Here is a 26,264-nt window from a genome sequence, read left to right on the forward strand (position 1 = left end):
GCGGCCAGCAGACATTATCGAGAATGTATGAGCCCACAGTGGTGGTGTGCATGAGAAAGCAGTTCACTGCTCTTCCCAGTAACTCGAACTTGTGAGCAGAAGGAATACTGACATCATGCTACAGCCCAAAACTAAATCCTAATGTTAACACTTTTATTGACCTTCAAATGGAAAGTCTCTAAAAAATAATAATATCCTTACCAAACTCATATAAAATTATGTTTCTAAATATATTAAACATATCAAAAGCATATCATGCAAATTTGATTCTAAGGTTTTCTTTTTCTATGCCCACACCCTTGCAACATCATGGCCATCTCACTAACAGTGAGACCTTCCAAAAATGACTTCCTTTTTCAAGCTTTAATTTTATATCCTAATTTTCTCCACATCTTGAGAAAAAAATGAGAATAAGGAAGATATATCTACCAGTCCTTCTTATTACCCTCTGCTCTCACTTGTTAGAAATTGGTCTAATGGACTTAAATAAATTTTAAATGTCAGGATCTTTTCTTTATTTAAAGTGCATATGAGTTTCAGGTTAATCATGACAGATTAACCACACAATTCATTTCCTTTCTCTCCCAACGCTCAACTAAAATGATGATGACAAAATAGAGAAGATATTACCCACAAGGACAAAGAATGACCAGAGAGACAGAGGAGACAGGGATATTCTCACATTTGTGGAAGCCTGAGGCATGGTGGACTTTACAGAGCAGTGCTATTTCCGCCTTGCTGCCCACAGAGCAGTGCTGCTGAGAAGCGCAGGGATTCGGTCAGCAGAATCATCGAGGGCCTGTGTGTTTAGAGGTATCCGGAATCAAAGGCAGGGCAAAGCAAGGGGATAGAGAAAAAGGACGTGGTCGAAAGTCTGAAAATAGAAGCCAGCTGCCCTCCATAAACTCATTCCCACAGAGCCAGGTGACTCCCTTCTTCACCCACCATCGGCTTCCTGCTCCACCCACAATAGAGACTGAGGTTTATTCTCTGGAGAAATCAAGTCTGATAGGCTGAAAATTCTGGGATGCCAAGCATAGCAAAGGTCCCCAGTGAGGCATGGGGCCAACAAAAATAAACAAACAGCTTAAATAAAAGACTTCAGAGTGAACTCAGCCCCTCTCTTCACCTGCACCCTAAATGCCAGCAACCAGGTTTACATACCACTATGGACTCATACGGTATAAACACTAATTATTCACTTATCCTAAATCATGTCACAATCATTACTGATTTAACCAAAGAGTGTGGAATAACTATAGGAAGGATTGAAAGCATGAAGCTGGTGGAAAGAAGAGAGCTAGAGCCTAAGCTACTCTCACAGAAGTCTATAGATCATGAGACATTGATACATTCTAAAATAGCAGTACCTATGGCCATGGCACCCTGAACATGCCGGATCTCGGCTGATCTCAGAAGCTAAGTGGGGTTGGGCCTGGTTAGTACTTGGATGGGAGACCATCTAGGAATACCAGGCGCTGTAGGTGTTAAAAATAAAAATAAAAATAAAAAATAAAATAGCAGTAAAAACTTAATATTTATAAATATGCTGATAAATATCAAAAGAAACCATTAAAACCATAGAAAGTAATTGCCTCAAGGATGACTCAAGGAGATGGGAAGGAGTAGGAAACTGATCTTTTTCTTCTTAAGACTTCTAATATTATTTTTAAATTATATGCATGAGTTACTTTGATAAATATTTTAAAAATTAAAATAGCTAAGGAGTTTCATTTTGGGGAGATGAAAAAGTTCTGGAGATGAATGGTAGTGATGGCTACATAACAACATGAGTGTCCTTCATGCCACTGAACTCTCCCCTTTAAAATCAATTAAAGGTAAATTTTGTGTTATGTTTACCACAATAAAAAGTGTTTAATTAAAATAGCATTTGGTAATGAAATCATGGATAACTATGAGTTGCCATCTACATTACATGGCAAGGCGACATGGTTTTTCTTATATGAATAAACTTAGAGGTTAGGTTCAAGCTAGTTGGTCTAGGACATTCGTTAATTTCTTTCAAAAGTTATCAAATGATATGCTAGGCACAAAACTAAAGATGACAAGAATAAAATATGAATTTTTACCTTAAAGACTTTAGAGTCGAATGGAAGAAGAGGTAGTAACAATTTAGATGTGCATATCTAAGATGTAGCAGTACATGAAAATACCTAGATGGTGCCTCCTTACAGCACCCAGTCTACCAGTGCTTCTCAATGCTAATAAGAAAAAAAACAAAACAAAACAAAAAAACAGGAAACAGATAACTGCTATAGTACTAATGATAAATAAGTTCTATGGAAACTTAATTCCATCCAAAGGACCAGGGAAGACTTTCCAGAGGAGATACTTTTGGGTTGTGTGTTTGTTTTTAATTTTCTGTAAGAACTTTGGTCTGTTTTTGTTTGGAGGAAGCTTCTGAGTTCAAGATTTTTTTTAATTTATTTTTCAATTATGGTCGGCATACAATATTATATTAGTTTCAGGTGTACAACATAGTGATTAGACATTTACATACCTTATGAAGTGATCGCCCCAATAAGTTTAATACCCACTGGATACCATACATAGTTATTACAAAGTTATTGACTATATTCCCTATGCTGTACTTTACAGCCATAAAAAGAATGAAATCTTACCATTTACAATAATGTGGATGAACCTAGAGGTTATTACACTGAGTGAAATAAGTCAGACAGAGAAAGACAAATACTGTATGACTTCGCTTATATGTGGGAGGTACCTTTTGAATGGAGGCTTAACAAGCATCCCAAAAAGAAGCCAATGTCTTCTCCTGGAGGTTCAGGCAGTCCAAACGCACCACACACACTGGAACCGGTGTGGCTGCCTTTTAAAGCTGCAACAACTTTACAATAAAGGCTTTGGAATAAAATCAACAACAAATTATTTTATCGGGCAAAGCAATACTTCCTCTGACATGTTACCCAAAAGGAGAGGCTGAGTTTGAGGGGAAGGAAACAGGCATGGGAAGAGGCAGGTTGATTGGTGGCCTAGTATTTCTCTTGGTCCTACCGTCCAGAAGCAATTACCCTTCAACTTCACTCACCTTTGCCTCGCTTAAACAAACCAAAAAGATTTCACCTGAGAAAACTTCTCAGATTTTCCAACCATCCAGCAGAAGCAAACAAGACAATTTATAAAGAGCCTCGGGAGCTTAGAGGAGATGTCTACACTTAGCATTGCCCCCTTTCTTCTGCTAGTTTCAGAGCTCGTCTTCAATTCATGTTTTCACTACAGAAAGGCAAGCCTTTGATTTTGATTCTGATGTGCCTCCATGTCCCACACACCAGGAACATGCTTTCTAGCAAAATGCTAGATTTAATACATTATCATTAAAACCAAACAAATTATCTGATAGAGCTCCTTACGATGGAATCTTATGTGTATATGGAAGCACTTACTGGCCAATCATCCAATCAGCTCCTGACCTGAGAAAAATCTCACCATTCCAGGTATTCCTGAGAATTCTGAGAATTTAGTTTAGTTTCTTTATGGTGGAGGTCCCATGAAAACTCTAGTTCTGTTACATCCCTACTGTAATGTTACCTGTGCCCTTTTTAGTTCCCTGTGGAAATATGAGCTGCTTCCAAGGAGAAACGGTGTTTTATTCATTGCAAAAAGCAGTAAGACTTGGCAAAAATGGAGAAACATAAAGCAGAGGTGATAGGTGTCCAGTGCCAATGACCTCAGCCCACCCTGGCAGGCACTTGTAGGTGGTTCTTATTCTCACTGCTGGCTTCTGGCATCTCTATGCCTGAGGGGGTCATCTGGCCATGAAAGGTTGTCAACCGAAGCGTGCAAGATGGGACAAAGAGGAGAGCTGGTGGATAAATACCCTAACTTCCTGAGCTTCAGTGGGACAATTCAGCACTATGTTCCAAACAACTTCTCACGAGGTCCCCAGCAGAATCTAGTAGCATGTTAGAAGCTGCTTTACAAATCAAGATTTTCTAGGACTTCACATATTTCTCAAATTCAAGAGCTGGATACGGTCAAATCGACAAAGTTCTAAAGTCAGGTCAGTACAACATGAATGTTCAATGCAAGAGAATACTACATTTAGGATTGGGCCTGAGTAGGTCTGGAAGACACAACCAAGGTACGCAAAAAAGGTGAGCCAGACCCTAAGGTGCCAAACTCTTGTCTTGCCCTTAGTTCTTACATATGGCCTTGGGAGAGATCCCCTAAAACCAGCTGATGGAAAAGGGGAAAAAAAATAGCATGCCTAGCTCACGGATGGATCATGAAAATGGACAGCTACCACACCTCAGGAAACCCCCGCAGTGGGGAGAGCTCCAAGAAGCACACGGTCATTAACTTTGTGTGGGGAGAAGCGGTCGGAGGGAAGAATATTCAGGAACTCCTGGACGGTGGCAACTGGTATGGTTGGTTGGTCAGTCAGGGGCCTAGAAGGAGCAAGACAACAATATTTGAAGATAAAGACAAGGAGGTCTGGGGAAGAAGCACATGAATGGATCTCTGAGAATGGGCACCAAATGTGGATCTTTGTGATTCAGACCAATGCCTGCTAGACCATCCACCAAGAGAAGTCGTACAAAAAGGCTCATCCCGTGGATGTTGGTGAGCCTCTGTCCTCCAGTGTTTGCACAGTAGGTCCACAAATGGAGGCTATGAATAGGCCCAGCAGCATGGGCTCCTTCTTATTAAAACTAATCTAGTTAATCCCACTGCTAAATGTCAGCAGCAGAAACACAGAGCCCTCAATATGGTACGTTCCTCCAGGAGGCCAACGAGTCACTTGGTGGCAAGGTGAATTTCACTGGACTTTGAGTGAGGACAGTGATTCATTCTTACTGGAGTTGACTTATATTCCAAGTATAGAGTTAGCCTTCTTTGCTTACACTGCCTGTACCCATACATTTCTTGGAGAGTTCACAGGACATGATTTACTGGCATGGGATCCCATACAACATCTCCTTGGACCAAGGGACCTACTTTACAGCAATGTGACAACAGACACATGACCATGACCATAGGACCAACTGGTCCTATCACTTACCACTCCACACCTAGAAGGCTGACAGCCTGACAGAACATTGGAATCGCCTCTTAAAGGCACAGCTAAGGCATTAACTTGGGAATGACACCCACAAAGTTGGGGTGTGGCGATTCAAGATAAGATACAAATATTGAATCAAAAATGATTACGTGGTCGGTATCCCCAGCTATTAGGATATGCCAGTCTGAGAACTAAGGGTACAAGTATATGTAACCATTCTCACCATTATTTCCAGTGGCCCACTGTATGCTTTGGGCTTCCTGCCTCTGCAGCTTCAGGTTCTGCAGGATTAGAAGTTACAGTCCCTGAGACTGGAATACGTATACAGGGGACACAGTAAAGAGTTCCACAGACCTTAAGTAACCACTGCTGCCCGGTCATTTGGGGCGCCCCTCTAGAAGGTAATATATCAGCAGGAGTAATTGATCATGACGATAATAAGGAGGTAAGGTTGCTGCTCCTTAATGGGAGCAGAGAAGAATATGTCTGAGAACTTGGGTGATTCACCAGGGTGTTTCTTAATGCTTCCACGGCCTTACAAGGGCAAAGTAACCAGGGAGTCAGTCTGGATCGTTCCATCGGGCAGGCAATCTGCAGTAGAAATGTTAAGCGAAAGCAAGGGGAGCCCAGAAGCACCAAGTCTATAAGGGAGAGGGTGACTGTCATTACAGCCTGTGGAACGAATGCAGTAGTAATGCACTAATGCTCCTGTTAAGTTCTTATATTAAGGACATGGCTACAAACTATCTTGAAGAAGAATCAGTGCCAAAGTAAATTTCATGTGGGGCACAGAGCTGAGCAATATGAAGAATGCACTGTCTAACGCACAGTATAATGAACACAAACAATATTGTCTTATAATTACGTAACATGATAAAAATGGCAATCATATTACAATCTTCTAGAAATGTGTCAAAATAACGCATTGTACACCTTAAATTTACACAATGTTATATGTCAAGTATATTCAATAAGAATAAAAGAATGCACCATGGAAGATGCATCCATGCCCTCCCACAGCCCCTTGACACACCCTGGAGGTCATCTGAATACCATTCCTACAAGGTCCATTGGCTTCTTGCATCTGTCTGCCTGATAGCACTCTCTAACCTAGATGGATGCTTGGATCTCACATGTAGGGCCAACCTAAAGTACCCCTAGGAGAGACTCTCAACCAATGAGGGGAGGTGATAAAGAAGTTGATCCTGACCCCAGCTTTCTCATCTGTTGGTGGAAAAATTCCAAGTCGTATTTCACACAGTTTCTTAGAAGGATCCCGATGAGACTGAGCTCCAGTTACCCCCCAAAAGTAACCAGTTATTAATGCAGCCTAAATGGTTTTCTTTCTTTTCAGGTCTCCCTCCCTACTCCCTCCCAGCGCTTCCTAGTATCACCTCCCAAATCAATTTCTTATACTCAAATCCTTGAGGTCTATTTTAGAGCAAATCCAGGCTAAGACAAAAAAAAAAAAAATGAAGGAAATTTTGATATATCCAACTAATAGAATAATATGTGGCCAATAAAAATAAGTATATAAGAATATGGAAAGATACATGTATTGCAATGTGAACTGAAAGAATATTATTTGTCTATTCTGATTACAACTACGAGCAAGTGACAGCATATGCTTATAAAGAGGATACACAGGACAAATCATTGTTCTGTTGGGGCTGAGAGAACAAAGGTTTTCAAGGAGGGAGCACAGTGTCCAAGTGCTGAGCGTTCCAGTAAGATAAGGCTGACGTTGACCACATAGTTTTGACTTATGTGTACAGCATTGCTCTCAAGGTTCCAGCACTCACAAATCACAAGTCATCGGCCAGATCACCACCCCCTGGACACCTCCAGTCCCTTTCCCCAAACTGCTTATTTGCTCACAGAGAAGGCTGGGAAAGCTCAGCTGGTTCTACTGAGGCTGTGGAAAACCTAGATGGGAGAAGTCAGAATTACAATATACAACCCTCTTAAACCCACCCCAGTGTGAAAGAAAAGCTTGACTTAATGTTAGGATATTCAATAGCAAAACTCATTATCCTGTAGGCCCCAAGCAAGCCTGACCCACTTTATAATGGGACTGAAGGTGCCAAAGACACAGGAATGACCTTATGTGGCCCCTGTCATTGCAAATTTTTACCAAGAGAAAAGAGATTAGCACATGTCATAGGCCAGACCATAAATGAAAAAGATTAAAAGATTTACCACTTAAAAGCATAAAACATTTGGGAGACAAAATATGCTATAAAAAAAGTCAAAAGCTAAACAATAAACTGGAAAAAAAAAACACTTGTAATATGCATGGCAAAGGGTTAATATCCTTAGTAAATAAAAAGAGGAGACAGATGGTGAATAATCTTTATTCATAAGCTTCACGAACATATTTGCCCTGAAAGAGACTGTCAGCTCTCAGCATATATTTGAAATTCTATGCTGACTTAAGAGAAAATTTTAAATGCTTTACCAGTAAAAAGAAGTCAGCATTTATCAATAGCAGTGGAACTGCTAGAAATTGTGAAAGAATCCAGGAAAAGCCTGAGCTCACTTTCCTTTTTACACTGAGCAAAACCAGGAGAGGGAAATGTTACCTTTGAGATGAAGTGGCAGATTTAAACTACAGGACAAAGTATAACCCTGTGGTCTAGAGCTTCCTAAAAGTTAAATTTCTAGTAAGCTATTGGGAAAACAAATCATAGGGGAATTATTCAATAATAGCTGTTTTTAATAAGCTAAATTGTCTGTTTTGACAATTCTATAGGTTTGTTTGTTTCGGCAAACTTAGAAATAATCACAAAATATGAGGTAATTATTTTGATAAAAATAAACACAACAACAAAACCCAAGATTTCACAAAGAACTAAGGAAATCAGTATCTTGTATTCCTCAGGGACTGATAATCACACCAGAGCAGATGATCGATGGATACTGTAATTGGAGGGACCCCAGAAAGGTTCCTATGGAGACCATTTCCCTAATTTCCTCCTCTGAAATTCAACCTTTGAAATTTAATTCATTGAGATCTTGAAGGACTTTGGTTTCTAATGCAAATGATGACAAGTCTACCAATCTCAAGTCATTTCCAGTTGTCACCTTTCGCCTTTCGGGAAGGTTGGGTTTCAGTGCAGCACCAGGCCATAAGGAAAGACAACTGAGACTGGAGACGGAAGTGAGAAGCCTCACAGGGGAAGGCCTGGGAGAGGCTCACACACATTTCTATCAATTCCAGTTGTGGCCCAGCTAAGACATATAATGGGCAGACACAGAGTGCCTTGACAAGACTCCTCCCACTTGCCCTCTCAGCCTTTGGGCCTCTCCAGAATTTCACAAACTCACCCCTGTAAAGAAGGTTCTCACAAAACAAATAAAGTGCCTGGAGGTGGGTTTCCAACTGCAGCACTGCCACTGCATGGCCTTCTCTGCATTTGCCTACCTTGCTGGGTTTTAACAGTGAAAATGGTTGGTCACAGATGAGCAAGCACCTCAGAAAAGGCAAGAATGCTTTTCTAAGAAAAAGAAAAGAAAGCTTGCAAAGCTTCCAGATACTGAACACCTCAGAAAAACTGCTTTGTACTGCCTCGTACTGAGCCTTCTAACCAGGTGAGAATCTTCCTTATTCTAAACCACTTCCCACCAGCCCAGGGAGAGTCAAGCCATTCTTGTTGCCCTCTGAGGATATCTCCATTGCTCAGAAACCAAGAGCACCACATCCAAAGGAGCTAAGTTCTTTAGCACCTCCCAGTATCGGGCACTGTAAAAGGTGACTTACATGCATTTATGGGTAATTTACCTCTATATTTGGGTGTGGGTCTAATTGTTCCTATTTTACCAAAGAAAAACTGGTGCTCATAGGGCTCAAACACCTGCCAAAGTCAGCAACTGGGGCAGAGCCAGACAGTAAAGATAAAAAGTTAACTGATACTAAAACCTTTTCTACTTTATCACTCTAAGGTTCATGGATATAAAAAAAAAAAAATGCACCTAAACTGGACTAAATGTCCATAAATGTCAATTAATAATGGAATTAGATATACTTGTGAGATCCTTCGTAGTGGGTAAAGAGAGAGGTAAGAAGTGTCTTCTTCAATAATTCAATATCATCGATACATTCGTTCATTCAACAAGTATTTATGGAACACTGCTAGGTGCTAGAGAATGTTCTAGGTGTTGGGGATAGCCTGGATAGGGACAGAAAAAGTCCCCAACCTCATAGAGCTTATGTTTTAGTGAGGGAGAGTGATAATAAAGACATAAAATATATCACGGCAGGTGGCAACAAGGGCTATGAAGAAAAGTAAGGAACAGAAGGTGAGTGATCTTAGAAAAGGTTGGCCCGGGAACACCCTCCAAGATGACACTTGAGCAGAGCCCTGCCCAGAGAGAGGAGTGAGCCACCCACATGGCTGGGGGAAATGCGTGTCAGCTGAAGAATCACAGGTACCAAGGCTCAGAGGATTTCATTTGTCCCGGTCCAGGAGCAGGCAGGCCAGTGAAACAGGAGTGAGCTGAGCCAGGGCAAGCACTAGATAATGAGACGAGAGGACCAGCTGTGGGCCAGGCCATGTAGCCCCATGTAGCTCCTCAGAATCACGTAGAGGGTGTGTGAAAACACAGGTTGCTGGCCACTTCCAGAGTATCTGCTTCAAAATGTGGGACCTGAAAATGTGCATTTCTACCAAGTTCCCAGGTGACGCCAATGCTGCTGGCCTGGGGACCACACTTTGAGGACCACTGATGTGGAGTCTTGCCAGTCATAAGACTTTGAATTACATTCGAAATGTGACAGGAAACCACTAGGGGAGGGTCGTCTAAGCGGGAATTAAAGGAAAACTGCTAGAAGCAAGGGCGAAAATAGGGAGCTGAGAGCAATGACGGCCTGGGCAGTAATAGTGATGGTCTTGAACTAGGGTGGCAGGGGCAGGGTTGCACAGTAAAAGTGGTCTGATTCCAAATATATTTTGAAGATGGGATTGACAACACTTGCCAGTGGACTGGTGTGCGTGAGAGGCAAAGAGAGAGATCAAACGATGACTTCTCAGCTTTAGATTGCCCTTCTGAGTAAACAGTGGAAGCACTGGCTAAAATGGACAAGATGGGTTTGGGACTGGGTTAATTTTTAACATATTACTTTTCGAGGTGCTCATAGATCTGACAGCAGTGTGGTAAGTAGGTACATAACTTAGATATCTCAAGCTCTGGGAGAGGTCCAGGCCAGAGGTGTGACTTTGGGAGGCATTATTTTATAACTATTATGTACAGTGATGGGGCTGGATGTGATCACTAGACTGAGTATAAACAAGAAGCCCAAGACCTGAGCCCTGCAGTACATGAAGCAGATGTGGAAGGAACAGCCTATGAGAAAGGAAAAACCCAGGAGCATATGAAGTTGTGGAAACCAAGAGAAAAACTTTCTCCGAGAAGGTGGTGACCCAATGCTGATGAGAGAGTAAGAGGATTTGGCAACCTACACATTGAGTAGTTGGGTAGTGGAAGGGAGACAAGGTTTGAAATATATGGAACGAGAAACTAGTCCATGAAAATTCATAATTATAAGCAGGGTATTCATTCTCATCAGCACATTGTCAAAACGGAAGTTCTCTCCTGTCAAGCATATACTTGATAATGCTATGAATACAATTACTGTATTTTATTTTTTATGTAAATCATGCAAAATAGTGTTTATCAGAGTGCTCCTGCTTGTTGGGTATAAACCCGTAGCAGCAATACAAACCATAAAGATATCTTTGTGTAAAGTTGATGTTTTATGCATCCCAATTACCAATAACACAAAACAAATGCTGAACAACTATGCTAGAGGAAAGACTAAATTATATTCTCTCTATAAGTTAAATTATAGAATTATATCATATGAAGAGACAAAGAGCTGTGGAAACAAGGAATATAGGTAAAAAGTTACATAAAGCTATGTCAGACACTTAAGTGATAAAAAAATATTGTAATTTTTCTGGACTTTAATGTTTGTGGTAGTTATCAGCTTTTTAAAATTTGTAATTTGTTGTAACATTTTCTCACTCCACGTGTTTATTTTCGTGCCTGGTTTTATATTCACAATTTAATACTTTTTTTCTGACAGAGGCTTCCCCATCCAATAAAGTATACAAGCTTTGGGTCCACAAAACCTGCATCCATTCCTGAACGGAGAGGATGAAGGCCAGAACAGAATATGTTCAAGGCATAGTGGGAAGAAAAGAAGTAAAGACAGTAAGAATGAAAGCTGTTCAGTGGCGTATTCTAGGAGTAAGAGAATGGGGATGTGCTGGAGGGGGGAGTAAAGAAAAGTTAAATCAGAGGAGGAGTGAATGTTTCACATCAATTTCCTGGAGATCACCTGGGGCACACATTTTTAATGTTTTTTTAACCATTGTGTTTTAAGTACAAGAGTCTGTTCAATCAAAATCTTATAGGTATACCCGATATATATCAGAGATGTAAACACGCGCATCAGGGAGCTGCCAGGTTTGGTGTCTGGTGAGGGCCGGCTTTCTGGTTCATACTCAGTCATCTTCTTGCTGTGTCCCCACATGAAGGAAGAGGTAAGGGACCCGTCTGGGGGTCTCTTTTATAAGGACACTATTCTCAGTCATGAGGCTCTGCCCTTACGACCTAATCACTTCCCCAAAGCCCCCACCTGCTAATACCATCACATGTGGGGTTAGGATTTCAACATACAATTTCAATTGTGGGGTGACACAAACATTCAGTCTATAGCAATCCTTTTCATGTCTTATGCCTTCCAGCCTTAGTAAATCACTCATCATTTTCCTAATAATTTTACCTTCCTTGCCTTCATGTATCCTTTCCACATCCCAATTTCTGAGACTCCATTCTCTGCCGGTGGAGTCCCTGTAGCCAAAGTGAGTTAATCACTGAGGGGGCTCTTCTCCCCAAGAACCTATAAGATTGAAGTCAGGGAATGTTTTATTTATGTTGTGTCCTCGGTGCCTGGCACCAGTAGCTTCGCTGAGACCATGGGTGTGGGGAGGTGGAGCGGAACAGTGGCTATATTGCAATAGCAGGTTCCTCTGGATACTTTCTAATATTGAGACAGGGAAAACGTTGTGCATCAGTTATCAATTTATTAACTCTCACGTCCAAATCGTCCAAATATCCACCCTTCAATGCTTTCCCCATGAAAAGAGAGAAGGAACCTGTATTTTTCCTTCGCCAGCTGGCACGATGTTAAGAGGGTGTGGGAGGAACACTGGGGGAGGGAGTTTTCTTCCTGGTTCTGGTGCGCTCCTCCCAGCAAACTCCTGGAGTACACACAGCTTCCTTGACTCTTGGCTCATGCAGCATGTGGTAGTAGGCAGCTGACAGCCAGCAGTCTACACCAGCTCCCTGTCAGCTTCTTATGACACCCCCTTTCACCCCAAAGCATGGTACCTCCCTCTGAACAGCTTCCCTTAACACCTCAGAAGACCTATTTCTAGAAAGGTCCACTAATGTGGCACGTCAGTGATTTCTCTACCATGGAGTGGGCCACGGCTGCACACTCTCCAGTGAGGTCTGGATCTCAGCCCAGACACCTGACAAGGGGTATGTGTTTTGGGGTGGAGGGAGGTAGATTTGCCCCCTCCTTTCAGTGCTCTCGGCCCTAAGAACAGTGGCTATTCCCTAGCTGCCATTCTTGTATTCTTTAAAGTTCTCTTTACTCTTTACTAGCCAATTCCTTGTTATCCCAATCCCTGGTAATAGTCAATATTTATGCTTAAATTTTCCTTTTCAAATTACCGTGGTTTTTGTCTGCTGGTTGGACCCTGGCCGGTCCAGGTGATCAGAGGGAGGAGCCATTTTAACACACCTGCTCTCCCTGCTAACAAAAGCCAGATAAGCCTTTTGCCTTATTTGTTTGCCAAATTAAAAAAAACTGAATCCAATATCCTGACATTGTATGCGGAATTTAACACCAGCAAATTTAATACAAGGCACATAAAAGGTATATAATTATCTTCCATGAAGGGTAATAGGTTTTAGACCCTAGTGGCAAGATTTATACAGTAAAGTAAGCAACCACTTACCACATATGTGAAAGAAAACATTGTGAGCCAACATTTGTCACTGAAATGAGCTGCTACTTCTAAAGGTACCACCACCTCTACTTTATACTTAGATAAGATCACAGTCCCTGGAAATGACCAGGGATTTGTTTTTCAACCAGTACCCAGGAGAACAACAGTTACTGTTAAAGATTTCTTTTACACCATGCAATTACCATTAACTCTTTTGAGCACCCACAAAGAAAATCAAGACAATAATCTGGGTGCTTCCGGCAAATGTGAAAAGCCCAGAAGTGTGTTTAGCTGTGGTTTGAGGTACAGTGTGCCGGGCTACATTTCAGCACCAGGGGGCAGTGTCCTCACTTAGAATCTACTCTCCACTGCACACGCCTAACCCATTTTTATTGCTTTATTTCTCACAATTAGAGGATTTGTCCAATTCAAGGGAAGAATCCAAAGAGCACGTAAAAGAAAGTAAAATGCCATTCAGAGTTCTCTTGGGGACTGTGAAAGACTTGCTCTCCAACTATTTTGAAAACCCCCAGGAGTAGTCACTGAATTCTGATTTTCACCCAGGCAGTTAGAATGGGTGATTTTCAGTGTGAATAACTCTGGAAACAAAACCCAAAGCCTTTATCAGCCTCTTCTGTCATTTGCCTACCAACGAGCCATCAAAGCAAGACTATTTTTTCAAGAATGGATTTCACCCAGACACTGTGAATTTAAAAGGAGAGAGGTAAAGAAAGTTCAGTGCCATTTCTCCCTGACATATCCAGACTAGGTTAAACACAGTCATTCCGTAGCAGAGAAGGAGGGAGGACAGGGGACTTGTTAATTAAGCTTCATTACAGGAACCACAGAAAAAGTCTTCCTACTTTCCCAATGTTTGGGGAACATATGCTCAATTTTCCTAGGGTAGCAGGCCCTCCTCTATGTCTAAAATTGCATAAAATACAGGTCCTCCAGTGCTGTTCAGACCACTGAACAAGGCCAGACTGCTCTTTAGGAAAGTTCTATCTTGGGAGAGTAATTATGAAATATGGAAAAGTCAAAATTTATGATACAGGGATCTGTCCAATTCGCAATTAAAATTGTTAACAATTTTTGAGCATTTGTTTTTCTGTTAAATGTATTATTCATTGTACCATCACAGCAACCCTAAATTCCAGGAGGTAATAATTTGCTCAAGGTCATTCAATTTTAGAGAATTGAATGGAGAAGGGTCTGATACCAAAATTCACACATTAATTTCTATATCATGCTGCTCTCCTGAAGTTTTAAGAGTTAGAGAATGTTAGAGTAAGAGGGGCTTTAGAGGGTCATCTAGTTCAGTGAAACCGTGTCTCCAAATGAATTCTTATGCAGAATTTCAAATTTTAAAAAATATTAGAAGGTAACAACAGCTTCACCACTCAGCACCACCCCACCCTCATCATATCTTGTTCTGCTAACACTGAAGCAGCCCTGCCTTCCACCCAGTCAAAGTCCACGAACCAGTTCCAGTTCAATTCCCATTCTAAAGACGAAGAAACTGATCTTCCAGACCCAGCTCTGAGACCAAAGATGGGTCTAAAAATTCCCCAAAGATCGCTTGTTCCAGTGAAGTTGTATTTAAAAGCACAATAGAATGGACAGAAAATGATTCCTCCAGGTGGTATTAAAAAATCTCCAACAGGAAGCATTGAGACTCTATTTCCATGGAAGCTCAGCTGACTCCTAGTACATAGCTCGTCTTTTGAGTGGATGGCAATTTGCATCTGTATCATGGTGGTTACATTAAACATTAACTATACACCAAGTGCCAAGGCTGCTACATAGAGTTCTGCAGTTTATTTACTGCACAGCAGTACCCAGGAGGTACAAACCAACTCAGCTAGTGCCACTGCCTGGAAAGGGTGCTTTGGTCTAATTGACACAATGGTGTCATCTGCTCACCACGCTGTGTACCCCCAAGGCAGTGTCTGTGAAGAGGAGGGTGTCTTTTCTAACTCACACAAAAGCCCCACAGGAGCTGGCTGAGACCCTGGCAGTAAAAATGCCTCACATGGTTTATCTTGTTTAATCCTCATTTAATCACTACCACCCTGTGAAGTGGCTCCTATCATTGCCCATTTCACAGTTGAGGAAACAGCTACTTCTAATTTTTCCCTGTTTACACAGCCAGTAAGTGGTATGGCAAGAATTGAACCCAGGTCTCTAATGCCTAAGCCACTACCAAGGTGTCCTGCTGCAAACAAACAACAGCTCTGCGGTCACTGATGTCAATCACATTCACATGCAGTCTCGATGAGAACAATTGCCATGCGATCTAACCAAAGTCCTTAAATGCACCTTCCTCTCACCTATGCTCCAAAATAAGTACATAAACATGAAATCAAATAAACTAGAAGCCTGTTGCATTAGCTATTTCATTGTGAAATATTATATAAGATGTACAGTTTAAGGAATAAATTAAAGTGAACACCCCTGTAATCATCACACAGGTCAGGAAGTTACTAGCACTTCAGAAGACTTCTCCCCATTTGCTCCTTCCCAGTCATACCTCCTCTCATCCCTAGAGGTAACCTTATCCTGACTTTCATGGTACATAAAAATGAAATCAGTGGCTTGTCTCTATATTTTGATACCCACATATACATCCCTAAACAATATGGTTAAGGTCACTCAATAACTATTCGCTAAACAGGCACATAAAATAACAATAAAGATTCTTCCCCTTATGGGACTTGTGTTCTAGAAAATTGTGTTTTTGAACTTGATATAACTATCATACAGACATATAGCACTGCATTTCTTCTGCACAACATTATGAGATTCATTCACTTTGTTGTATGTAGTCGTAGTTAATTTTCATTGTTCTCTATAGTAGCCCACCGCGTACACATTCTGTAATTTATTTCTTAATTCTATTATTGATGGACATGTGGGTTGCTTCCAGGTTGGGACTATGAGCTTTCTTATACATGATCCAGATGGACATAACCATGAAATCTCTAGGACATATACCTATTAGCAGAATTGCGGGGTCATTGAGTATACAAATCTTCAAATATGCTATATAATAAACTATTATCCGAAATGTTTGTATCAATCTACCCTTCCACCAGCAGTGTATGAGCTCCGAGTGATCCAGAGCCTTGCAAATACTTATTGTCAGGCTTTAAAATTTTTGCCAAGTTGATGTGTTAGCAATATCTCAATGTGATCTAATGTTGCACATCTCCAAATATGTATCGGTCTTTGGGATTTCTTTTGTGATGTGTCTGTTCAAGATTTTTGCTCACTGACAGAAGGGCTGGAGGTAACAGTTGAAGCACGTGAGCACACCTGATCCTGAATATATATCTGATACTTCTGGGGATTTCCAGTGTACAAGTTAAAAGTCATAATAATTTAGATGTTAATGCTGACATGATGACAGTTGTACCACAGGCTGATCGGGTATGGATTTTGCTGAGCACCTCCTATATGTCAGGCAGTGTGCCAAGTAGGCTACAGAGGGAACTTGCTTCAAAAGGTAACTGCAAGGTAATCAATTGAAGCAATACAACAATCTAAGGGCAACATCCAATCCAAGATATTGATTGGTCTAGCTCCACAAATAAAATAGTTAAATTATCAGGAAAAACAAACAAGGAAAAAAATTTTATTTACCCAGTCTAACAAGATCAAGGGAGATGCAGGAGATGCTCATGTAACTGAAGGGAGCCAATGAGTAAATCTCATTGGGGAAAAGAATTGTACAGAAATCAAGAGCTGCTAGAGAAACTGGGGCTTTGTGAAGTTTGTTCCCAGTTTGTGCAGGTGGGAGGGAATTAAATTTCTTTGAATACTTATATACCAGGCATACATTCATTACATTATCTAGTCCTCAAAAAGTCTACAAGATAGGTATTATTCTATTTTACAGATGAGGAAACTATGGCTTTGAGGGGTTATAAAACTTTGCCAATGTCTACAGCTTAAACTTGTCTACCTCACTCCAGAGTTCTTTATATTGCACCACAGTCCCTAAGCGATGAATCCAAAAAGCATGCCAAAGAGAACTTTGTTGGCAAAATCCAGGACAGCAACTGAGCCAGAATTTCGGTAACACCAACAAGAGTTAAGGAAGTGGGGAGAACTTACCATAGAAGCCATTATCCTCTATCTATGACTTATTAATGGCTTTCAAAAGTGACATGGCGAATCGCTGACATGATTTTCTGGTGCACTTGGATGAGTGACCGAGCATACCAAAAGGATGCTCTAAATCAGAGGTTCCCCAACCCCCGGGCCACAGATGGGTACCGGTCTGTGCCCTATTAAGAACCGGACCACACAGCAGGAGGTGAGCTGCAGGCGAGCCAGCAAAGCTTCATCTGTATTTGTAGCCGCTCCCCAGTGCTATCACCACCACCTCAGCGCCACCTCAGATCATCAGGCATTAGATTCTCACAGGAGCACTGGTCCCTGGTGCCAAAAAGTCTGGATACCGCTGCTCTAAATTATCTCTCTGCCCCGCTATTCTATCTTTTCAAAGATTTTCAATAGCTCTTCTTTTAATATGAATTACCTAGTTAGAGCTAGCAAAGGTCAAGAGCCCTGGGAAATTGCAGTTTAGTTTTGAGGTACCATTGAAACACCCAAGTGTGAATTCATGTAAGGGTTCTACATCCATTTCCAATCGTGTGGGAGGGGGGCAGTTTCCCAACATGTTTAAGCAATTCTCTGGATAGCAGGTGGGTGTCCTACGATTCAATTCAATTCTGATGCTATGTACCTGGAGAGAAAATCAGATTCTACAGTTTAAGGGCTCAGTCCTACAAGACTGCCCAGCCTACCACCAATTTCAGAGGTCAATCGCAAGTCCAGGTTGTCACCTGTGCTTCTGACCAAATAACCGGCTTTAAATCAGAGGTTCCCACAACTCCCTCCTTAGGTATGATTATTTTGCTAGAGTGGCTCATAGAACTCAGAGAAACAAGTTTACTTACTACATCACCATTTTATTAGAAAAGGATATAAAGAACAGCCAGGCAGAAGAAATGCATAGGACAACATATAAGGCAAGGACATGGAGCTTCCAAACTCTTTGGGTGCACCATTCTCCCCTAATCTCCACATGTTCGCTAACCCAAAATCTCTTCCGACTCCTCCTTTTGGATTTTATGGAGGCTTCATTATACAGGCTTGACTGATTGAGTCATTGGCCACTGATGATTGATTCAACCTCCAGCTCCTCTTCCCTACCCAGAGGTTGGACTTGGGACTGAAAAGTTCCAATCCTCAAATCATGGGGTTGGCTCCACTGGCAACTAGACCCTAACCGTAGGTGACCTAGGGGCTTTCCAAAAATCACCTCTCTAACATAAGACCTTTATCCCTTTCATCACTTAGGAAATTCCAAAAATTTTAGGAGTTCTGTGCCCGAAATAGAGACAAAGCCCAAATATATTTCTTATAAATGAGCTTGGGAGTCAGAGAAGGGGTCTAGGCTGGAGATAATAAACTACAGGACCACTGGGAAATAGGTGGTTTCTAAAGTCATGTACAAAGATGAAAGTACCTAAGGAATTAGGATAATGTGAGAGTTAGGGCTCCACTATATCTGTAGTGTTAGTCAATTCACATTCTGAAGGTACAGAATCCTAAAACCCCAAAAGCAAATACAGATGGTCTAAAATTACTCAAAATCCTTTCCCAGAATGTATGAGGAAAATGCAATGATCTAGATTCTCTAATCTTCCTCTAAACACTTAACTCATTTGTGTATAAGAGATCCAGTCTGTAACTAATTTCCTCATGTTTACAATCTAGTCTCTTAGTAAAGATCAGGATGGCCAGCTAAATTCAGTGAATATTTTAATAGTGCACATGAGAGCCTATTCCTTTGCCTGAGCCTGTCACACTGCACCTATCTCTTCTACCAATGCGAGTATGGATTCCTCAGATATCCAGATCCAATCAACAGTCATCTGAATGCTAAAAGTTGTCTAATGTCCTTATTTACAGGGTATCTAGATTGGAAAGACTTAAAAATATCCTTTGTCAAACTCATGGGTTATCATAATCTAATAATATTATAGTCCATAAATTAAGTCTAGGTGAGTCAAATACATTCCTAAGTAGGAGCTGCCAAAATTGATTCAAATAATTGAACTTTATCTCCATCATCAAAATATTTTGGACCCCCAAAGACTTGAAAACCCATATCCAAAAAGATATTTGCACACCAATGTTCATAGCAGCATTATTCACATGGAAGCAACTGAAGTGTCCTATGATAGATGATTAAATAAAGAAGCTGTGGTACATATATACAATGGAATATTACTCAGCCATAAAGAGATGAAATACTGCCATTTGCAACAACATGGATGGACCTCAGGGTAATCATGCTAAGTGAAATAACCCAGACAGAAAAATGTTGAAAATCACATATCACTTACATGTAGGATATAAACCTGAAAGCAACAAACGAACAGGACAGACAAACAGAGACTCATGGTCATGGACAATAGACTAGTGGTTACCAGAGGGTAGGGGGGAAAGGGGAGTGGGGAGATAGACAGGTAAAGGGGGTCAAATATGCTGTGACAGAAAGAAATCTAACTATGGGAGGTGAAGACGCAGTGTAAACATATATATGCCTTACTGTTAAAGTGTGCAGCTGAAACTTATTGGATTTCCAATAAGTTTCCAAACTTATTAACCAAATCACCATAATAGATTTTAAAATATATGTATTGGACCATATTCAATGTGATTATTTTAGATCAATGCTTCTTTCATTTCTCTTGTCCTTAAATCAAACTGTACATAAGTGGACTGCTGAGATATGATGAGGTTAATATAGGCTGAAAAACTTTCTAGTTCCATAAATAACCTTTTGAAGTATAAAGTAATTTCAGTTCTCAAACTACATACAAATTAGTTGTAGACAGCTTAAAAAACTGAAGAGGTTATTGTGGCTCCTGGATGAATTACAACTGTTGAAGGAAAAAAAATCTTTGGGGGAGTTATGGAAATTATCTCACAGAACACAAATGAGACTATTCATACATTAAATTAAAATCTTTTCTGAAGCAACTTATATTTTAGGGTAAAGGAAAAATGTGTAGTGTACTAGACTATGAATTTGGGGGCACTGTCACCAAAGTACACACATCTCTACTAATGATGAGGTGCTACCTAGAATAATCCTATACTTGATAGATAACAGGATTTCCCTAGCTGGAATCTAATAACTAAATTATCCATTTTTGAATAGATCTAAATCTGAAAATCGCCTACGAACATGATTTCTTACCACCGGAATCCTTGTCGAACTCTATCACCAACTTCAGTTATAGTTTCCTTAAAAACATTTAAAAACTGAGTCTAGTAAAGATATTGGAAAGACTGAGAATTTCTCATCTTCCCAGTTCATTATACTGCTCTTCAAAACTCTTATGTGAACTTTGAACAACAAAGGCTTTCAGAGGCAGGCAAGTAACAAAGACAGGAAGTGGCCCAGAAATGGAAGAGTGCATGCCCTGCCCAAAGGCAGAAAGGGCATTAAGTTTTTTTGCTTTCTTACAGGACAGGTATTTTTCTCATTTCCAGATAAGGAAACAAAACATATACAGACACATTCCTCCTGGAGTGGCCACTTGAAAGCCATCTACCAAGGACATCCTCTGAAATATTATTTATAATAGCAAAGACTAGAAAATCTAACTATCCGACAATGAAATTCTATGCAGTTATTAAAAACTTGTTAATGATAGAAATAGTATTTTCAATTATTGTCATCTCTTCATTTGGCAAACACTTCTCAATATTTAAATAAGTGTAATAGGAAGGTTGGATAAGAGTTCAACATTTAGATTTTGAGATAAGTTTTGAGTTCAAATCCAAGCCCTGCCACTGATAAACTTTGAGACTCTAGGCAGGTTATTTAATCTCTGTGATGACCAGCTTTCTCACCTGCAAAATGGGTAACATGATCCACTCTTAAGAATGTGAGAATTAAAATTAGATTTACATAAAGCAATTAGCATAGGTTTTAGAATACAGCAATCAACAAATGGTAAACTTTTGAAATGATAAATCCTATCTAACAAACCTTGTAGCTAAATGTGTATATGTCTCACACTTAACTCATTTTGTATTGTCAAGGACCAAGGGTCAGATCAAGCAAATTCTACTCAAGACATATTAGATACATGCTGAAAATTAAAACAAACCATGTTGGTTTATTTTAAATGGTGGAGGTGCCCTATAATCCTTGCACTTAATTTGGGAAGCCCACACTCTCTTATACATGGTTATCTTGTTTCATTGTTTCGCTTTATTGCACTTCACAGATGTTTTTTACAGATTGAAGGCAAGACCCTCCCCCAGCATAAAGATTATCACTGGCTTTATTGTGGAGGTCTAGAACTGAACCCACCATTATCTCCAAGGTATGCCTGTACTGTATGACACAGCATTGGCAGAATTTCGATTAGTGCTTGCCCAAGCTGATTCAAAACTTCTTTAAGAGATAATTTTGGCCTTACCTGTAAATATCATGAGGCCTACTTCGGGTGACAGTTCCCATTCCAGTTGAGCTTGCTAAATTTTCACTGCAAACTAATTTATATTCTCGTACCTCCTCTTCAGGCTCTCTAGCCATACGTGAACATAGGAATCTTGTTCTTTGAAGCCCAGCCACTCATACTGTGACCCAGGATCAGCAAGCATTGGCTTCACCTGGAGCTGATTAGAACCGCAGGTTCTCAAGCCCCACCTCAGCCCTACCAAATTAAAACCTGCATTTTAACAAGATGCACAGGTGACCCACGTGCAAGTTAACATGCGAGAAGCACTACTCCACAGTGCCTGCTGCTTCTCAATTAACAAGACCATCAGCAGGTTCCAGGAGCCACAATCTATCACCAACTCAGTTTACCTGACGCTGATACTTGATGCAGGCAAATAAGTCCTCTTCTTGTGCATTTTATGAGTGCAGGCTCGTTGTTATATAACAAAGAAACACACCTGGATCGTATTATCTTGATCTCAAAGAAAGCTGAATTTTTATGACTGGTTGAATTACACCTCAAATTAAGTGTTCTTACATCTCTCCAGCTTGGTTTTGGGCATTATAAGTGAACAATAGTTGAATATACTACTTGTGATTCCTATAGTACAATTTTGTATTCAAATATATTTTCATTATTTGTAAAAGATCTCTTACGAGGTTAAATACTATTTTCAGAAATGTTACTTAAAAGCAGAATACATGTGAAGCAACCATAGAGTACTTACTATACCAGACACTGATAAGTACTTTGTATGTATTATCTAATTTACCTAAAGTACATACAACTAGTTTACAGATAAAAGTACATACAACTAGTTTACAGATAAAATGAAGCTCATAGGTTAACAACTTGTCTAAGATCACACCTATTAAATGACAAACCTCATATATAAATCCTAACCAAAAATCTGTACTAACCCCTATGTCCACCTGTTCCCTAGAATACTCTGAGATTCAAAATCAAATAGACACTAAATGCTATTAGAATTCCTGCAGTCAAAAATAAAAATATCTGACTTTTCTTAAGAGAGTATCACCCAAACTTATTTGCTCATAGAGTCCTCTCCTTTCCCCAGATCTATAAACTACTGTTAGATCACTCTTTAGGCATGTACTAACCTTTACAACATTTTTAAATGTTTTAAGAATTATCTATCACCAAAAAACTTTAAGGTTCCAAGAAGGAATTCAAATGCTTATATGACAAAGGTATCAGAACTGGTAAGTCACAAAACTTGACCAGAAAAATAATTTCGGGACTACAATTACTTCCATATAGTCAGGTATGTTTTGCTTAAAAAAGAGAAATCGGCTAGGGTACAAAGAATTCAAATGGGGAAGATAAATTAAGGTGTTACACAGATATTTCAGAAATATAAAGATAAAATATATAGCTATTTCAAAGAGATATAAAATACAGTTACAGTAGCTAACAGTACTCACCACCCCACCTAGGAAAGAAGTTAGAAAATCAGCATTGCTCTAATCATGTCAGGTATACTTTTCCAAAAGATATCAGCTTTACACTTAGAGGGATCAAGACTGATTACTTCCTCAGAGGGGCTCCCTGATCACCAAATCTAATATTAGCTCCCACCTCAAGTGCTCACTAGTTCCTTCCACTTTTATCATCTCTCCTTCCTAGCAATTAAGCTCCTAAAGACAGGAACCTAGACTGTCTTGTTTACTTTATACCCAGTACACAGCACAGTGTCTCATAAATAACAAGAGTTAAATACTTTTTGTGAAACAAAGTAGTTTGAAACCAAACTGAAAAATCTTAAATTCCTCCTTCAAGGTTTTTGTTTTCTTTTGTTTTTTAAAAGCAAAGGAGTCTCAAGAAAAACTCTAATTCTCAGGATGTCATTCCCATAAACAGGCAGGTAAAATGCCTTTAAAATGAATGCAGACTTTTCCAGTAGAACGTAATTTCTTAAGTGTATTCTAGCCTGTAACACCAGTTCTCAATTGTTTTCTGTAGCAATACAACTGATTATGTCCTCGTATGGGACACACTCTCAGAGCCTAATCAGATGATGGGCTTTGGCAAAGATTTAACAGCACCAGATTGTGTTCAATCTCCAGTAGATAGCTCTAGCTCCTACTACTTTCAAGAAAAGCAACTGTGACTATGAGAAGTTATTACACAGTATCATAGGGATAGCTTTGAATCTCCTCTTATTTATCTCTTTAAAGACTCATCAAATCAAGCATTAGTAACAATTCATTGTGATCCACAACCAACCACAACTACCAGAGCCCCATAATCCAAGAGTATAAATGTGAACTAAAGGGCCACTCTGATCAAAATCTCATCTATTATGGATCAGAAAAATTAGACAAACTAATCGATTAATTGAAGTAAATCAGTTTCATGTTAAGCTTTCCTAATGATCATTTCCACAAGAAATGAAAAGCTATTAAGTACCCAAAATAACTTTATATAAAACTTTATCTCTGAGTTCATATATTCAGCTAAACATCTTTTCATGAACAATTTGTTTCCATTTTTCCATATACACATAGAATTCCTGGAATGCAGATTTCAATAATTATACTTACTTTTAATTTTTATTACAAATTAAAATCCAGAACAATTTATATACAACTATACAATGTTTTAAACAGCCTTCTTATTTCTGTGAAAGCTTTATATTTAAAATGTCTACATAATATGTGCTTACACAGGCTTAAGACTATCAAACTTCACCACACTTGTGACTTTAGCAGTTTTATTGCACAATGATCCACATAATACTGCATATTTGTTGAATTTAGCCTATGTCATAAAGTGCTATTCTTACATGGGAAAGTAACAAAGCCTACTAACAATAAAATTCTCCATGATATTTTCTATTTGGGTTGGGTTGGGGGACCTAATTTAGGGCTAAAGCCTGAATAATAGATTTCCATTAGAATATATGTATTTTTAAAAGACCTAAGAGTTTTGGTTAGTCTATTAAAATATGTCACAAGCATCTCAAAATGATTAATGCTAAAATGCATAAGTCTAGTTTCTAACATTTTAACTTCAAAAAAACTAACCAGTTTATATAAAACCACCTAAAAAAAAACTTTCAAAAATGAACATAAAATTTAGAAAAAATATAATTTTTCAAATAAAAAGAACTTTTAAAAGTCATTATAACTTTAATTATTCCTAAATTAAATTTGTATTTTTACTTATTACAAATGCTCATTACCAATGAGCCACAGAAAATGTCATACAACTGACCAGTTATTCCACATTTAATAATATATTTAATGACACTAAAAATAGATCATGAACTTTTAAACATATATAAACCAGAACAATCAGATATGTAATATCTGTGCCAAAAAAAAATCACAAGACACAGTAAGAAGGCCCATAAAAACCCAAAATATGACAAATACCAGTGTATGTTCACTATTATTTACGAAATATTATTTTATATAAGTGCAAATATTTTCATAGAGCAACTAAAAAGAAAATTTTTCAGAAAAAAAAATGTTCTGAAATAAAAACTTTATGTTTTAATCAAGAACTTTGTGTTTCCCACAAGAAACCATGTTTACTACACATACAGCTATGGGGATTACAGCTAAGGGTAAAAAACAGTCTAGGGTCTTAAAAAACAAACAAACACAGTAATATTCATTTTCCAGGCAATATACTATTAATATTACACACCTCAAAATACATAATTTTCCATTTAAATACACTATCGTTTCTATGGTCTTTTTCTTTTTACCCATTTATACCTTTGTTTTTCTATTAAAAACAAATGTAAGACACGAGGCTTATTACTAATTTCTATCCATAAGGCATTTAAAAAGTATCTTCTTTAGGACATAAACATGATATAAAAATGAAAAAAAAAAACCACGAAGGAAGCATAATAAATACATTTGTATGCCTCCCCAGCCCCAAAAAAGGAACGTGTCAGCAACACCAGCTAACAAATAAATTAGATTTCTTGTTCATAAAAAAGAACAATCCAGTTAACCATTTCAGTGTTAACCAGGAAAGAGTGTCTTTTTCCTTTTATTTGTGAAAGGCGGAATAGTGACATGGAAGAGGCAAGGCTGTTTAGGTTTTCTGTGGTTTAAAGAAGAAACACACACAACAAAGACAAGTGTGGCGACAGAATACTCAGGTGATATGTAATTAGTTACGAAGGTTAACACCAAGGCATTATTTTGCTCACATTTTTCATCCTAAGTCACAACTTGCTGCTTAAACTACATGTCCTCTTGGTATTCTAGATATTTTGCTGTGATGGGTTCTTCAAGGTGAATTCCTCCACTACCCATTAATGCAAATGCTGGATACATCGTATGCGAACAATCCACTTGGCGCTCATAAAGGCATTTCATGTGATCCATATCATAGAAACCCACTTTGCCTTTGTCATAGTCAAGGAAAACCCCTATACTTGTTGGCATGGGAAGAACTCTATTTTCAGGTTCTTTGGAAGAAGTAGGTGACTTGGGTATAAAAAATTTCTTCATGCCTATGGTAACTAATGTAAAGGGTTGTGAAGAATCAAAACAGGCATCTTCGCTTCCACTGTCATGCCCGCTGTCTTGCTCATACCTAAAATACAATACACAAAGTAGAATCTTACATGTATCATTAACCATAAAACCTTCAAGCATCTTTGAAACATTTTCATAA

At 39.2% G+C, this 26,264-nt stretch overlaps 1 protein-coding gene and 1 pseudogene across 2 annotated transcripts in view; one reads left to right on the forward strand and one right to left on the reverse strand.

Moving 5' to 3' along the window:
- The first annotated feature begins 1,368 nt into the window (after window positions 1–1,368).
- LOC120590968 (uncharacterized) lies at window positions 1,369–1,487 on the forward strand (annotated as a pseudogene).
- Window positions 1,488–24,024: 22,537 nt separating this feature from the next.
- The window catches only part of TRIM36 (tripartite motif containing 36), a 42,329-nt gene continuing 40,089 nt past the window's right edge, over window positions 24,025–26,264 (reverse strand). For both annotated transcript variants that reach the window (XM_039848480.1, XM_039848481.1), the window contains exon 10: window positions 24,025–26,183. In XM_039848480.1, the coding sequence (XP_039704414.1) occupies window positions 25,829–26,183 (355 nt within the window). In that variant the 3' untranslated portion in view covers window positions 24,025–25,828. The remainder of the gene's footprint in view (window positions 26,184–26,264) is intronic.

Source organism: Pteropus medius, unplaced genomic scaffold (assembly GCF_902729225.1).
Source record: "Pteropus medius unplaced genomic scaffold, Ma_sr-lr_union100, whole genome shotgun sequence".
In the NCBI taxonomy this organism is placed as follows: Eukaryota; Metazoa; Chordata; class Mammalia; order Chiroptera; family Pteropodidae; genus Pteropus; species Pteropus medius.